Here is a 15,249-nt window from a genome sequence, read left to right as displayed (position 1 = left end):
CTATCTTTCAAAGGTAAGAAAAAAAAAATGTAACCGAGAGACACATAAAAAAGGTCTATAAATATCAAACAATCTGTGTCTACCATGCATGTCCAATTCAAAACTCATAACTGGACACAGATTGAACATGCATGCTTTGCAATGTCCTTTAACGGGAGTATACCTTGAATTATCTCAGTACATATAAAGTGGATAAACAGGCATAAGGACATGATTCAAAAAGTTGTAATTGGTATGGTTTTTAAAGCAAAAATACAACAAGGTTATTCCTTAAATATCAGTCACCTTGAATTGTTCACGTCCCTATGAGAGGAGATAATGTAGAAATGCGTTGTTCTGTGTGAGCAACACCAAAGGAATTACTTTGTTGAAAGCTAACAGCAATATGTATTGTGTTTTTACCTAAACATTTAAATCCAATAAAATAAGTGAGGGAAAACTGGAAACCGGAATGACAAAATCAAAAGTTGATTGACAGAAAAGAAATTTCTTTTTTTGTGTTAATTTTTTTTGTTTATTTTGTTTTTTTAATGAATCGTGTGACCTCCGTGAATGCAGAAGACGGTGATCTAGTATTGGTGTTTCATATTTTTTTTCTGAGGCATCCTCAGACACAATGAGTAGAACCATCAAGACTGAAGTAACAGAACCTGATGTGTCCTGACACGGAGTCTTTTGTAGAGTTGGAGCTCCATTGTCTGTCACAGGACTCGACGCTGGAGACCAGAGGTGGGCAACTCTCATCATCGTGAGGGCCAAAAAAAAACGTTATCCTCACTGACAGGGGGACAAACTTTGACTGAGCAGTTCGAACACAAAGCGACAGTGCATACAACTTTACATTTTATGTTGTAATTAATAATAATGATTTTTAATTCAATACTATGATTACAGATTTTTTTTTTACAAAGATATATAGTAATAATGTGGTTCAAAGGATTTCTCTGTGCTTTTAACCGGTAAAAGCAATTGTGTAATAATTATTGGAAAGCGTCTTTTAAGGCACAAAGAATAGGAAGGAACACTGCCACCTTCCATGTAAACTATGAAAGTTTCTTCACTGCCACACGACAGATTCGACTATAAATTGTGAGGTGTTTCTTGTGCAAACTGAACTGAACTGTGTAACAATGCTGAAACCTCCTTCAAGCTCACATTCACTGTTAAACATGAGAACAAAAACTGTTGCACTGTTCAATATTATTTTTTGGATTGTACTACATTTGCCATTCATTTAGTGCAAATATTGTGAGCAGAAACATAAATCTACAACTACATATGAAGCATCTTAAAAAATACTCCCTGTGAAAACTCGACACACATTCCTTCAGTGGATTCACCAAAGAGTTGAATCCACAGTTTTAACCCCCCAGCCTAAACACAGCCAAGTTCACACGACCTGAGTCTATCGAGGAATCACCCGTCCCCTCTGTGTCCTGGTGTGTCTTGAGACCCGTGAGGTGACGTTGAGATTCCTGATGACAGCGTCTGTGCCGTGGAGTCCCTCGGGGTTATTGGGGCGTGGAAAGCGTGACCTCAGACGGTGATCGTTGAACCTGGCCTGTGGAGCCAGCAAGGAACAACGTCAGGAGAAGCGGGGCAGAAAGCGAGACTGGCTGCTTTACATATCTGGATAAACGGCAGAATGACGGTCACAGTGACTCCAGGTGAAAAGCAGCAGCAGAGTGAGCGTCATTCTCCGATTAATCTTCTAGTTTTCACGCCGCTGTTGGTTCTTAATGACTCGTTTAGACACTGCACACATGCATGTGTGTTGACACTTGTATGTGAAAATCCTCTGTTAGTCATACTCCACTTATATTCAGCAAACTGTAAACATTCCTGCTGTGTCACCAAAAAGCAGACCCATAGTGAACAGAGTTTTGCACTGAAACCTTTATTAGGCAAGTGACCACATGTGGTAATATCTATTTATATTTTCCTCTGAAGTAGAGAAAAGAAGTACAACTATGTTAATTGTTACAAGAATATTTCTAGTATTTATTTAAAGAGTATAAACACTATAGTATTTGGCCCATTTGCTTTAGAAAACCAGCTCATATACCCAGTTTGGGATTGATGCATTATTCTTAAAACATGGAGAAATATGCTTGAACATAAACACTACAAGTAAAACCACAACCCAAAATGTTTCAGGCAGAATGCACATTGACAGTAGTAATCAATAATTGATATGCAATCTATTTTAACTGGATAAAAACTTTTGTGTCACTCTGATATAAAGTACATAGGTGAATGTGCAATTGTATGTATTTATTCACTCTTTGATGATAACTTCCAAAAACTATAATAATTTTATTTTCTCAAATGGGTGAGGAAGTCTAAAACTGAAAAGCGATTAGATTGAGATACACTACACCTGGTTCTCAAAACATTTACTGATGTGTTTTCTTCAAAAGAGCGAGGCATGGTGAAGATCCATATCTCTGAATCAAAGTATTGACGTTGTGAACTTACCTGGAAGTTTGGTGTCCAAGCAAAACATGGCAGGATGACAATTCAGGTTTTATTTTCACATGGTTCAAGGTGTCATTTCTAAAAACTGAACGTATATAAATAATAGAACATGTCTTTATTTGAATTTGCCTTGTCTTGTCTTGTCTCATCTTATTTTATCATATCTATTCTTAGTCTTGTCTTATCTTATCTTATCTTCTCTTATCTTATCTTATCTTATCTTATCTTATCTTATCTTATCTTATCTTGTCTTGTCTTGTCTTGTCTTGTCTTGTCTTGTCTTGTCTTGTCTTGTCTTGTCTTGTCTTGTCTTGTCTTGTCTTGTCTTGTCTTGTCCTCGCCTGGCCTCACCTCACCTCACCTCATCTCATCTCACCTCATCTCATGTCGTAATAAGGGAACATCATGGTAAAGAAAGAACCTTTCTATTCCTCATGTCTCATGTTGTACTGAAAAGGGCGAACCTTTAGTCCAAACTGAACCAGAAACAAATGTTGACAACTAAAGCCGAACGACATCAAATGTTCAAGCACACTCTTGAGTTAAGGCTTTCTCATGTGCGTCAAACTCAAAACAAATTGTTATGCTTAATGGCGGCCTTATAATAAAGGACTTTTGGGCAGCTTGGTCTTGTCCAGTCACCTCTCAGAAGCATGCTCTTTTAACTGTGGTAAATCCCAACACTTTCACACACCGCAGGCGGAATATTAAATGAACTGTAGATACATTGATCACATTGCGGCCTCCTTGGCTCTCACATGTTTGTCTTTGCAGTGTGAACAGACTAAGCCCCTCTACTCAGCTGTCATAATTTGTTAACGAGTCTTTTCAGGGAAGGAAAAAAGAAAAAGAGCAGACAGAAAAAAGAAAAGAAAGCTCTTCACGAGTGACTGAAAGCAGAGGTCCATCCAGAGAGGGAACCCAGGGGCGACATCAGACCGATTTCAGACCAGCCCGTGATGGCATCTCTGTATATTTTAATATTAATGACCCCGGCTCTAAGCTTCCAACAGGTGCCCCTCTGCCCCACTCCAGTCTGAAAAACCAAGATCATTCAACATCCCACTATCCACCGGCCAATGAAGACTGCAAATGAAGAGGATGGAGGCACACAGAGGAGAGAAAGAAGAGGGATTTCCAGAGTCAGTCATCTCTTGCAAATAAGTTTTTGAGTCACTTTCCCCAGCTGAAACACGGGTCGATATTTTTCCCCCCCTTGAGAAAGAGATTGACTTTTGTTTGGAGTTTGTGAGAAGTGGGAATCAGAAGCGGGACAATGGGACTCCCCACGGCGAGAGGCTGAGAGGAGCCATCTCAAATCAGTCAGCCAGGGGACTGACTAATCCGTCCATTGTCCCTCCCCAGCCACCGGCCGCACATCAACACATTCGCCCCCCATTGTCCCCCACCCTCATGCAGCGGGATTTGCTCTCCCCAACAGCCAGTTTTGTCCAAGGCAGTTCGAGCGGAAGTTTCTCACTGACAATTTGCCCCAAATAGATTTGTCAGAGCGTCCAACTGCACCGCACCGACTTGTGGGTTTCTGGGTTTGGGTCCTGGGTTTGTATTTCTCTCTTGCTCTCTCTCTCTCTCTCTCTCTCTCTCTCTCTCTCTCTCTCTCTCTCTCTCTCTCTCTCTCTCTCTCTCTCTGTGTGTGTGTGTGTGTGTGTGTGTGTGTGTGTGTGTGTGTGTGTGTGTGTGTGTGTGTGTGTGTGTGTGTGTGTGTGTGTGTGTGTGTGTGTGTGTGTGTGTGTGCGTGCGCGCGCAAAGGTGTGGCATGCACAACAGAGCACATCACAAATGGACAAAGAGCGAACCTGTTCCACAGAGTATTGGTATTGGTGATATGACACACACAGTCAATATGACAAGCGCACACTGCACACCTGGGGGTATGAAACACCTTCAGGCAGAGCACACTTGCTGACTCTGAATAAAAGCAACCCATTGCACCACGCACCTGCACGTAGTTTAGGTTTCCGTACCCCATCAGCTGGTGACATTACAGACCCGCCACGTCCTTCACACATAAAGATGCAGCTGCCGTGTTTACGTTGAGCTGACTCACTGCAACGTATCTCTTCCTGATAATATCTCTCCCCGGGCACCAAAACATGTTTATTGGAACTTGAATAATACTGCGAAAATAATCTACTCATCCATTGCATATATGCGTATACACACAAACGCAGCACTTACTCTTCCATGTGTGAGAAATGCACCTGAAAGCTGAACAAGTGGGAACTTCGCTTAGAAAAAAAGGCAAGTTTCAAGAAGCTCTCTACAGCTAGTATGACATCAGTCAACATGTTGGTATTAGCACGTCTGGCATTTCCTCAAGATGTGTGAGGAAGTGGGGCAGCATGCGGTGCTCATCACTCTTGCCTTTACTGTCCAGATTGGTGCCCCAGTTAACTGGTCCCCCTCAATGTTCATATAAATATGAGTATGTGCTTTGAGACCTGTGTATCCCACCTTTCACCCATCGTCCATAATGGTGGACGACAGTAAATTAATGTATATGCAGCTGCTCTTTTGTTGTTGTTGTTGTTGTTGTTGTTGTTGTTGTTGTTGTTGTTGTTGTTGTTGTTGTTGTTGTTGTTGTTGTTTTTTTACAGGGATCATTACAATGACTCATTTTGACATACACTGCAGACTTAAATGGTCATTACTGGATGCCCTTCCTACCACAAAGCAAGGAGCCAAACCCGAGTTTCCTACACTTAAGGTTAACTTGCCCTGCTACTCCATTGTATATAATAAATATACGTCGTCAAATTCAGTGCGAAAACAGCCAGACCACATTCAGGTCTATATAGGATGTCTTATAAGAACTTTCCAGCGGGCAACTTCCCACGTTCCCTGCTCCAACATGTCTTCATGACCTGACTGCCGCGGCTCAAATGGCATAGCCAAGTATTATGGTTTAAGGTCCAAAATCATTTCAGTGAATATAGGTTTTGCTGACTGGTTTGGGTTTAATTTGGTTCACGTCAGCATTTTGTGACGTCATGGTTAGTTTGGAGATGAATGTGCAAGTTGTAAACTTTGACTGAACATACTGAAATTCATCTTTCATCCACGTGTGACACACCTGAGAAGGTGTTTAGATCTGAAGAAAACACGTAGACAGGTGAGTTGCGTCTCCACAGTGACGCCTGTTGCAGAACTATCCATGGTGCTGAAATCAGACTCGAGGGGTTTTGTTTTGTTTCAACTTATTTGGAATGGTCGATTTTATTTAAAGCAAACGAGAGTAAATCACTTCTGGTGTTTTTTCAGTTATGCAAAATAAAGGATTTGCACTTTCCCGACAGAATGATTGCCCTGCTGGTCATGCCCTTTCTTATTGGCTGTTTCGTCGCATTTGAGAAATTTAAACTAAACACAAAAAAAATTCCTGTGGCTATAAGATGAGTGACAATAATCTCCCCGGGCAGTTTTAAAGGATGCACGGCTGCCTTGCTCTCCGCAGATTAGTGACTTCTTCCTAAAGCCAATTGGTTTCCGCCTGGTCGGTTCGGGGCCTGCAGAGTGATAGCAGGACACTGAAGGCGGCCAAAGGCTCCAATCGGCGATTCCCAACATCCAGTCCCGAAAGCAACGTGAGGTGAAACACTGAGTTTATTATTATTGATAATAATAATAATAATAATAATAATAATAATAATAATAATAATAATAATAATAATAATAATAATAATAATAATAATAATAATAATAATAATAATAATAATAATAATCAGCTTCACTGGGTTTATCTTCACCAACTCCCTCTATGATCTACAGGCGTGTCAAGATGTTTGCTGCGCGCAGGTTTGGTCTCTCTCTATTGTTTGCGGTGACTTTTGTTGGACTCTTACTCGTCTCTCTTCTTTAAAACCGATCCTATAGTATGTCAAGTATTCGCATACTGATGCAGAGCCACCCGAAAGAAAAAAAGAAAAAAAAAACAGATACACAATCCAGTGCCCCCTTTGTTCGAGTCATTTCATTGACTGTTGGAGGAGAGGAGAGTCACTAATACAAAAAAAAGTGAAAGAAGGCAGCCCCGGCAACCATGATGTTGGTTATATTTGTGTAAAGGCTATCAGTGAATGACGAGGATTAGGACGAGTTAAGGAGATTATGTCACACATTCACCATTCACCCACCCCAGCAGCCACCCACACACACGCACACACACCACTTAGGTTGCACATGTTCTCAGGAACAAGTGAAAATATTATTTATTTGTGAGGCAGATCCTCATTGGGAATGTCTAAAAGAAAAAGTGCTCGAGAGGCTTTTAAAAGACATTATGAAATAAGAGAAATTGTCAAAGATATGTTCTACTTTCTCCTATATGCAAACTTTCCTTCTTTTTTTCTTTTTTTCTTGAAAAGTTAAAACAGCTCACAATGCGCGTAAAAACTTTCTGAGTTGGGCCAAAGGCGCTCTGTGTGCCCTTTCAGGAATATCAAAAGGAATATTATAGTGATTTCTACTCAGGCTTGTTAGGCTCCAGCCGAAGCAGTGCAGATAAAGGGCAGGTTGAAAGACACAACAATGGCTAATTGCAATTAACTACGCCTCTCCGCCTCGCCCCTGTCCGTTTAAATCGACACTTTGTGCGTCCATATGGCCTTCAGTGTACCGTGGGAATGAACACAATTAAAAACAGAATATGGATTTCTCGAGTTACCCGGCGAAAGCACAGCAAGCTGTCAAGGTCAGGGTGTCAGTGAGCGGGCCTTGCAGCCCGACCCTCCGGTCAGCCGGGCACGGCGAGCACCCCGGGGTGTGAACCCGGGGTCGAAACCCAGCCACTGAGCGCAGGGGAGCGCAGGAGGTGCAACATGGCAAACCCTTTATAAACCCACTAAACTGATAAGATGGTCAGTGGATGGAGAAATTGATTAACTCAATTATCTGACGAGGACAAAAACATTTGCCCAGTGCACTTTTATTATCATTATCATTGTCATTATGATTGTTATTGTTGTTGTTGTGACCGTTGTTGCCGTTGTTATCGTTGTTGTTGTTGTACGATCACTCAATCTCAATTCTGTCTGTGGAACTTCACTGATTTTTGAATTTCTTATGCAGATATATTTGTATCCCTTAAATGTCTATTTTTTTCCTGTATATTTCAGTTTCTGTCACGTGCGTTAGAGCGCTTTAACTTAACATTTACTAATTTGTTTGTTGTTGGAATCTCTATATCTGTCCAATTCTCCCTTGTGATCTAACAATTAGTGATACATTGTTTTCTATTACATATCCCTGTTCCAACACCTGAGAGAAGATTAAAAACTGATCCGTGATCATACCGGCTTTGAAATAGGCTTTTAATAAAGAAAAGGAAAAAAAAAATTCCCGATTCCTTCATGAAACTAATCGGCCCTGATGCTGCTGTTTGGGGTTAAAATATTTATTTATTTATTTATTTATTTATTTATTTATTTATTTATTTATTTATTTACTTACTTACTTACTTACTTACTTACTTACTTACTTACTTACTTACTTACTTACTTACTTACTTACTTACTTACTTACTTACTTATTTATTTATTGTTTATTTAACTAACTACTTCTACCATCCAGATTAAGATATTTTAAGGCTTTTTGTGTGTGTGTGATTTCCATGACCTTCAAAGAAAGTACAATTTCAGTTCTGGCTGATCGGTGTCTTTAGTGGACCCCAAGCACTTATCCTTGAATCTTAAGGACTGTATGTGCAGCCAGACACAAATGTTTTGGTGTTCGTGTAGGAAATGGGGAGCGTGACACTGTTTAAAGTCTGACCCCCCCCCCGCCCCCCTCCTGCATGTGGTAACAACCTCTTATAAGTAAGTGGTCAGCATACCTCAGCATCCCTCTAAATGTTTACACGGGGAAAAGACCGCGAGGTTCAAAGACAAATCTGCTTTAATCACGCTTGAGTCTATTAAGAGGAAGGAGAAAGTTTAATATGAAGACGAAAAGTGTATGCATCACCTTTCTTTTCTCCAGTGTCTCTGGATCCATGAGCAAGGCACTTCACTTGCACACACACACACACACACAAACACACATTGGAAAACATGCACGCACGCTCACACGCCAGTGACGTCAGGCTGGAGTTTGGAGTAGAAAGCCAAGTGGATGAAGGAAGCGGAGATCTCCACCCTCCAGCCTCCCCCTGACACTTCTCATAAATATTACCAAGGCTTATTCGGGGAACTCGCACCACAAAGTCACATCGTGTCGTGGTTTTAACAAGCTTTCACCTGTCAGAAACTACCAAATAATTGCTTTCCCCCCCCACAATCTCCCCTGGTTTGGCACCGTCGGATGAGCAGGCTTCGTTTTTGGGGGTAATTTTTTTTTTTTTCCCACCAATTCCAACTTTTTACCAGCGACTGTTGCGCCCCGAGCTGGAGCGCTGCTTTCCCCGCTGAGAGCGGCTGCTGACCGGAGGTTTTCACCGTCTGTTTGGGCTCCTCACACCCTCGAAAGACACGAAGAGAGGCGATATCATGTACACGTACAGCCGGGCGTCTTAATTCGGACCTGTCGATCGGAGGCTCAGTGGGTCTGTCAAGTTGAGGACTTTGACTTGCCGAGATCGTCGCTGCTGGTAAAAAGAAACCAAAAAACGTGCTGCGCTTTCACAGACTTTTTTTCATGTCAACAAGAAGAGAAGAAAAGGGAGATTTCTTTCCTTATATTGACTCTCCAAAGGGACGAGAATCCATGATGAGCAAACCCACAGGCTCAACAAGTGGCTGTTTGGATATTCTGAATGTCAAATCAAGTAAGTTTTCGCTCGTCTCTCCCATGATGGTGCACGGCGCAAAGCACGAGCGGCCTTTTAGTAACACAGAATTTTTGTATTTTTTTTTTTTAAACAGAGAAACTTCTCTTAAACTGGCGTGTGATGATCAGCGAGGAGACGTTTCTTTTATATGCAATCGGCGCTTCAGTGTAAGAATTATTTCGTCAGTCAAAAGGGGGAATGACGCCGGGACCCGCTTTTTTTAAATTCAGTGCTGGTTTGGCAATTAAAAGCTCGTTATTGCAAAGATTGCCATAACAAAAACGCACATTATTGATGTTCGACGACAGGACGAAGAAAATACAGTTAAGCGCATAATTTCCACCACAAATGCGTATTTATGCGACTTGCTGCCACTTGTTGCATCTAATGTTATATTTAGAAATGGCTTCATTGAGCTCTCTGAACGGAAATAATAATAAATTGTATTCTAGAAAATGTGGGCAATAAAATCAAATCTTACTGCGGTAAAGCGAGTATTTATGACAAAGTATTGCTTCTTATCTTGTATTATTATGTGCATGCACGTCTCTAAGATAGAATTTATTGTAATTATCCCCTAAAATACTGATTGTGATGTTGGATAAATTTGCGCTTTTATGTGTAAAAAAGATTTTCACGTCAGATTATAATGAAAGCGTTTCTCTTCAGCCTTTGCAAATATATCCCGACTATAGGCCTCATCACAACAGTAACTTTAATCCTACTCACACTTCAAAGCTGATGTTTCGTTTAACATGCACAATATTTCTGTTAAATGTACACTCTCCTGTGTGTGTGTTTGTTTTCCGTCATCTTTTACCACATCCAAACATGGCGACTATTCAGTTATTTGTGTTTAAATGAGTTGCCCACTGGCTGGGTTTATTCTAAATGGGTTCACTACACGAAAATAACACTTTTGTGTTCACTGACACAACCAGGCAACGACATTTAAAATACACGTTGATTGAAAGTGAAAAGAAACCAGGCCATAATTTCACCGTCAGACAGGTTCATGTCTGGATTATATGAGAGGAAACAATGACTTCTATCTCAGTGAAATTTAATTTCCAGCTATTTCCGCACTTATTTTGCTTGATGGTGATTACGTTAATAGAATATGCCATATATCTTCAAGCAATTACTGCGCACAATGGAGACGCATTGGACCCCCACAGCGGGAAGTTAAATACATTTCCCCCTTTCACAACAAAATTGTGTGTCAATTTATTTAATTGACTGTCAGCAACCACCGTTTAGTATTTGTATGGGCTTTTTTCTTTCTTTCTTCGAAATCTGTGCACGTTTGTTAATTTTTCACTTTAATTGAGCTCTTAACCATAATTCTTGCACGAATGAACTTGATCTTTTTAGCTTTGGATTAGAAAAATGTGTTTTTTATTTTCAAAATTTTAAATTAGTAAAGCAAAATCCAGAGTTGAGATTACCCTACACCTATTAAGCGTATTATACAAAAAATTGCCCCTGTGATAAGAGGATTACTTCCTCCATTTTCAAACCTATAATAAATACGATTTAAATTATCATCACAACCGTGATCGCTAAATTGAAAAAGGTTTGTCGTTATTTTATGGAAATTATACGATTGAGGCCTACGTTTTCAGAAACTACACGGCCCTCTGATTCTTCATAAACAGCCAATTGAAGTCTTATAACTCTCGCCTGAAGTCATTGTTTTTGCTGCCGGGTAGTTATTCCCATGCTACCCTTTTTGACGGGTCACTGGTGAATCAATGAGCAGGTGGCAAAACGTCAATGTAATTACATAGACGGCTTTTCCCTCCAGAATAAAAAAAAGGACTCCCTCATATGCATACAAATATAGTCCTTTTTAAGAGATCTGAATACAAAATCTTCACAAAAAAAAATCACATTTTTTTTTCATCTACACCGAGGTTGATTTACATACACTTCATTTGAGTTGGTGAAACGAGTTGGTGCGCATTATTCTCATGGTGCAGTGTCACTCCCTAATCCTGGGGCCTATAGACCTGTGGGATAAAGCAGCTGTCGAGTCCCATTATGAAGTGGAGTTGGCAGCTTGTCGAGATCCAGGCAGTCAGACGAGGTTCAATGGGGGAAAATCATTAAGTTAACACTTTCCCCTAATGTCTCCATTGTGCGCCCTCTGGTCATTGTCTTAGAGAGCTCAGATATGACGCTTCCCACCGGACTTTATTCTTGAAATGCGCGCGGTGGATTCCCATGGTCATGGTCGGATGAGGCGCGGGGGCGTTGTCCAGTGTGTGTGTGTATGTGTTGGGGGGGGGGGGGGGCGTTGATTGGACACAAGTTCACTGTTCGAAAAATGTCGGAGGCCACGAATGTGTAAAGTTTTGTCAGCGTTGGTAATCATACGCAAACACTCAAAAATAATTTTAAGCATTACTAAATATTGGATTATTCAAGCAGAGGCTTCTAGTCCCCCCATTAGATTGTATTAATTCAAAACTCGCCTCACTAGTGTTGGATTTGTAAAATTAGAGCACATGATAAGGAATTGACATTTGGGCTTTTTCCAGGTCGCATACTGGACATCCCATGTAAAGTGTGCGGGGACCGCAGCTCCGGGAAACACTACGGCGTTTACGCCTGTGACGGCTGCTCGGGATTCTTCAAAAGGAGCATCCGGAGAAACAGGACATACGTCTGTAAATCTGGCTCGCAGGTGAGAGTCCTTGTCCGTTTCTACCAGTCCCAATTATTATTATTTTTTAGCTTAGTAGGTTGTAATGAACACGTCTCTTTTTTTTTTTTTTTTTTTTTTTTTTTTTTTAAATGTACGTCTGGAAATCAAGGCAAGGTAGTAATCAGGTGAGCATTCCTTGTACAGACGTGGTGAAGTCTACAAGCAAACAGTACAGTACTAGTGCCATCTTCTGTATCCAACGAGGCTCTGGTCCTCATCCAAAACGCTCTTTACGCAAGGCATGGTGCGTTTTTTTACGCGCAGATTGTTGATTGCCTTTCCCTCTTGGCGCTGCGTTAAGTCTCCCTTGATGAGCCTAATTGTGTCATGCCTGGACCATTAAGTACAGGGCTAAACACCGCGCTGCTGTAATACATCAGGTGTAATCCAATCTAATGTGATGACTCGATGGCGAGGATTTAGGCAGCAGAGGGCGGGATGGAGTACTTATCCCGCGGGATGAAGTTGCACTGGAGCCGCGGGGAGCAGGGTCATAACTACAAGATAATAGCACGATCTTTCACCTGGAGATTGGCCTCCCAGGAGGATAATGGCACGGAGCGCTCTGTCGTGCGGGCTGGAGGGAAATTTAACCACAAGCTGTAACCCCGTTTCTCTCACCACCACCACCACCCCCCCCCCCCTCCCCCCTCCCGCCCTCTTCTCCTCTCTGTACAGGGTGGCTGTCCCGTAGACAAAACTCACAGAAACCAGTGCCGAGCGTGTCGTTTGAAAAAGTGTCTGGAAGTGAACATGAATAAAGACGGTAAATGGGTTTAATTTAATTATCACTTTGACCACAGAAACGCCACGCTGTGGTGTGCGGATTGAAGGTGGGGAAACGCGAGGGGAAAGTGCATTAAGGCTGTTAATCAAGGCTCAAAAGAAGTTGATAATTACCTGCTCTTTGCTTGTTTTAAAGGGGCATTATTTCTACTCTGTTGGTTCGCTCATTACAGCCAATTATTTTTCTTTTACACTGAATGTTTACGCTTCGCGCCACTAATTTGACTCATTCAGCCTATAGTTTAATAACTCTAAGTTGTAATCACTGTAATGATGCAACAAAACAAATGATATCCTGCAAAAGAGATCCCTCCTTCACTGTGCGCGTGTGTTTTCATGTGTCGTTTCACAGCCGTTCAGCACGAGAGAGGGCCCCGGACCTCCACCATCCGCAAACAGGTCGCCTTGTATTTCAGGGGCCACAAAGAGGTGAACGGCTCCTCGACCCATTTCCCCGGATCCTCACTGCCCGGGCCTCCCTTCTTCACCACCGTCACGCAGCTGGAGCCTCACAACATGGACATGAACACGGTGGCGACCACACCTGAGAGACAAGCCATCGTCGCTCTGGCACAACCCACCCCAAAGGTAGGTTATATGGGACATTTTAAAACAATTATCTTACGATTTAATATATTACTTCAGGTACATTTAATAGATTATGAGGTGGATATTTGTATGACAGCCTTTTCAAAAGTTATTATAGGATTATACCCCCTACCCACCCCACCCCCCACAAGGGTTAGAAGTTGAAATTCCTCTCCCTATTTAGCAGCCTCTCAGAACCATAAATCCGCCAATTAGATTTCTCACTGTTAATCCACCACAAGCAACACTAATAATCACAGCACCAGGTGCCGGGGCTTGGAATTTGACCTTTGTTGTTCGCTACGCTGTGAGCCGCGCGTCATGAAAACACGCTGCGGCGACGCAAGCCGATGAAGAGGACGATGTTCATTTTGCGCTCTTTTCAGTATCCCCACGAGGTCAGCGGCACCCCCATGTACCTGTACGAGGTGGCGACGGAGTCTGTGTGCGAGTCGGCGGCGCGCCTCCTGTTCATGAGCATCAAGTGGGCAAAGAGCGTCCCCGCGTTCTCCACCCTGCCTTTATCCGACCAGGTACACATTTCACCCAAAAAATATTCATTTTTAACCCGCCATAGTATTTCACCAAATATATATGATCACTTTTGTTTTCGGGTATTTCTTTTGTTGTAATTTCTGTGCGTCAGGATTTGTTTAATTAGGCCTGCTGTTACAAATGCACCTAATACATAATAAGGAAAGAAAAACATTAAAAAAAAATGTATTTAGCGTGATGTACAGAGTTTAACGCTCAATGAATTCTGATCTTTCTTTTAGCTCATTCTGTTGGAGGACGCGTGGAGGGAGTTATTCGTGCTGGGCATTGCGCAGTGGGCCATTCCTGTGGACTCGTCCACTCTTCTTGCCGTTTCTGGTATGCGCAAAGCACGAGAGGGCTTAAAACTTAATGCTATTCATGAGCCGCACATGCAAATTTGTCGGGGAAAATACCTTACTGTATTACCTCACGTGCTGACAGTTTCCCCCCCTCGATTTCTGACACAAGGGATGAACACTGAAAACACCGAGTCTCAGCGCATGAACAAGATCATGTCTGAGATCCAGGCGCTCCAGGAGGTGGTGACCAGATTCAGACAGATGCGTCTTGACGCGACGGAGTTCGCGTGTTTGAAATGCATCGTGACCTTCAAAGCCGGTGAATATTTTTACGCAATTTTAAAATGAATAATTATATTCATTATTCAATTTATTAAAAGTTTTTTTTTTTTTTTAATGTTCTTTATAAAACGTCAACTCAGGGCACTCGTCTTAATTAACGCATGAAATCAGGACATTTATGCCTTTTCCGTTACAGTTCCTACGCATGGAAGCACCGAGTTAAGAAGTTTTCGCAACGCAAGCGCAATCGCAGCACTTCAAGATGAGGCACAGCTCACACTCAACAGTTATATACACACCAGGTGAGAAGAGTCTATCTGTCTATCTATCTATCTATCTATAGTCAGACAGATTCATTACAAAGTTAATGAGGCAACAAGCCACTGAAGCCTCCTGTAATTTTGCACAGGTGCGACAAATGAGCAGCGCATTTAAGTAGCAGGTGTGCGCTAATTGGACACGCTGGGAGAGAGAGAGAGAGAGAGAGAGAGAGAGAGAGAGAGAGAGAGAGAGAGAGAGAGAGAGAGAGAGAGAGAGAGAGAGAGAGAGAGAGAACGAGCGCTATTAACCCCCTCCCCCCGGGCTGTGATGTATTTCAGGTACCCGACCCAGCCGTGTCGCTTCGGGAAGCTGCTCCTGCTCCTCCCGGCGCTCCGCTCCGTCAGCCCGTCCACCATAGAGGAGGTGTTCTTCAAAAAGACCATCGGCAACGTGCCAATCACCCGGCTCCTGTCCGACATGTACAAGTCCAGCGATATATGAAATCCCCCTGCACGTGTATATGG

General features: G+C 42.2%; 1 protein-coding gene across 2 annotated transcripts; it reads left to right on the top strand.

Moving 5' to 3' along the window:
* Window positions 1-9,198: 9,198 nt before the first annotated feature.
* nr2e1 (nuclear receptor subfamily 2, group E, member 1) lies at window positions 9,199-15,226 on the top strand (the record flags this gene model as incomplete). 2 transcript variants are annotated; one of them, XM_080514341.1, is made up of 9 exons in its annotated part: window positions 9,199-9,226; window positions 11,806-11,951; window positions 12,651-12,738; window positions 13,111-13,346; window positions 13,733-13,879; window positions 14,123-14,219; window positions 14,352-14,501; window positions 14,661-14,766; window positions 15,064-15,226. In XM_080514341.1, the coding sequence occupies 9 exons, from the start codon at window positions 9,199-9,201 to the stop codon at window positions 15,224-15,226; spliced, it is 1,161 nt and encodes a 386-aa protein (XP_080370467.1). The 2 variants fall into 2 exon arrangements, with proteins under 2 accessions (XP_080370467.1, XP_080370466.1); XM_080514340.1 differs by having other exon boundaries at window positions 9,199-9,259.
* Between the last annotated feature and the right edge of the window lie 23 nt (window positions 15,227-15,249).

This window comes from Blennius ocellaris (assembly GCF_963422515.1).
Source record: "Blennius ocellaris genome assembly, chromosome: 18".
NCBI lineage: Eukaryota > Metazoa > Chordata > Actinopteri > Blenniiformes > Blenniidae > Blennius > Blennius ocellaris.
Note: the sequence above shows the minus strand (reverse complement) of the source record. Positions and strands in the feature narration are given on the sequence as shown.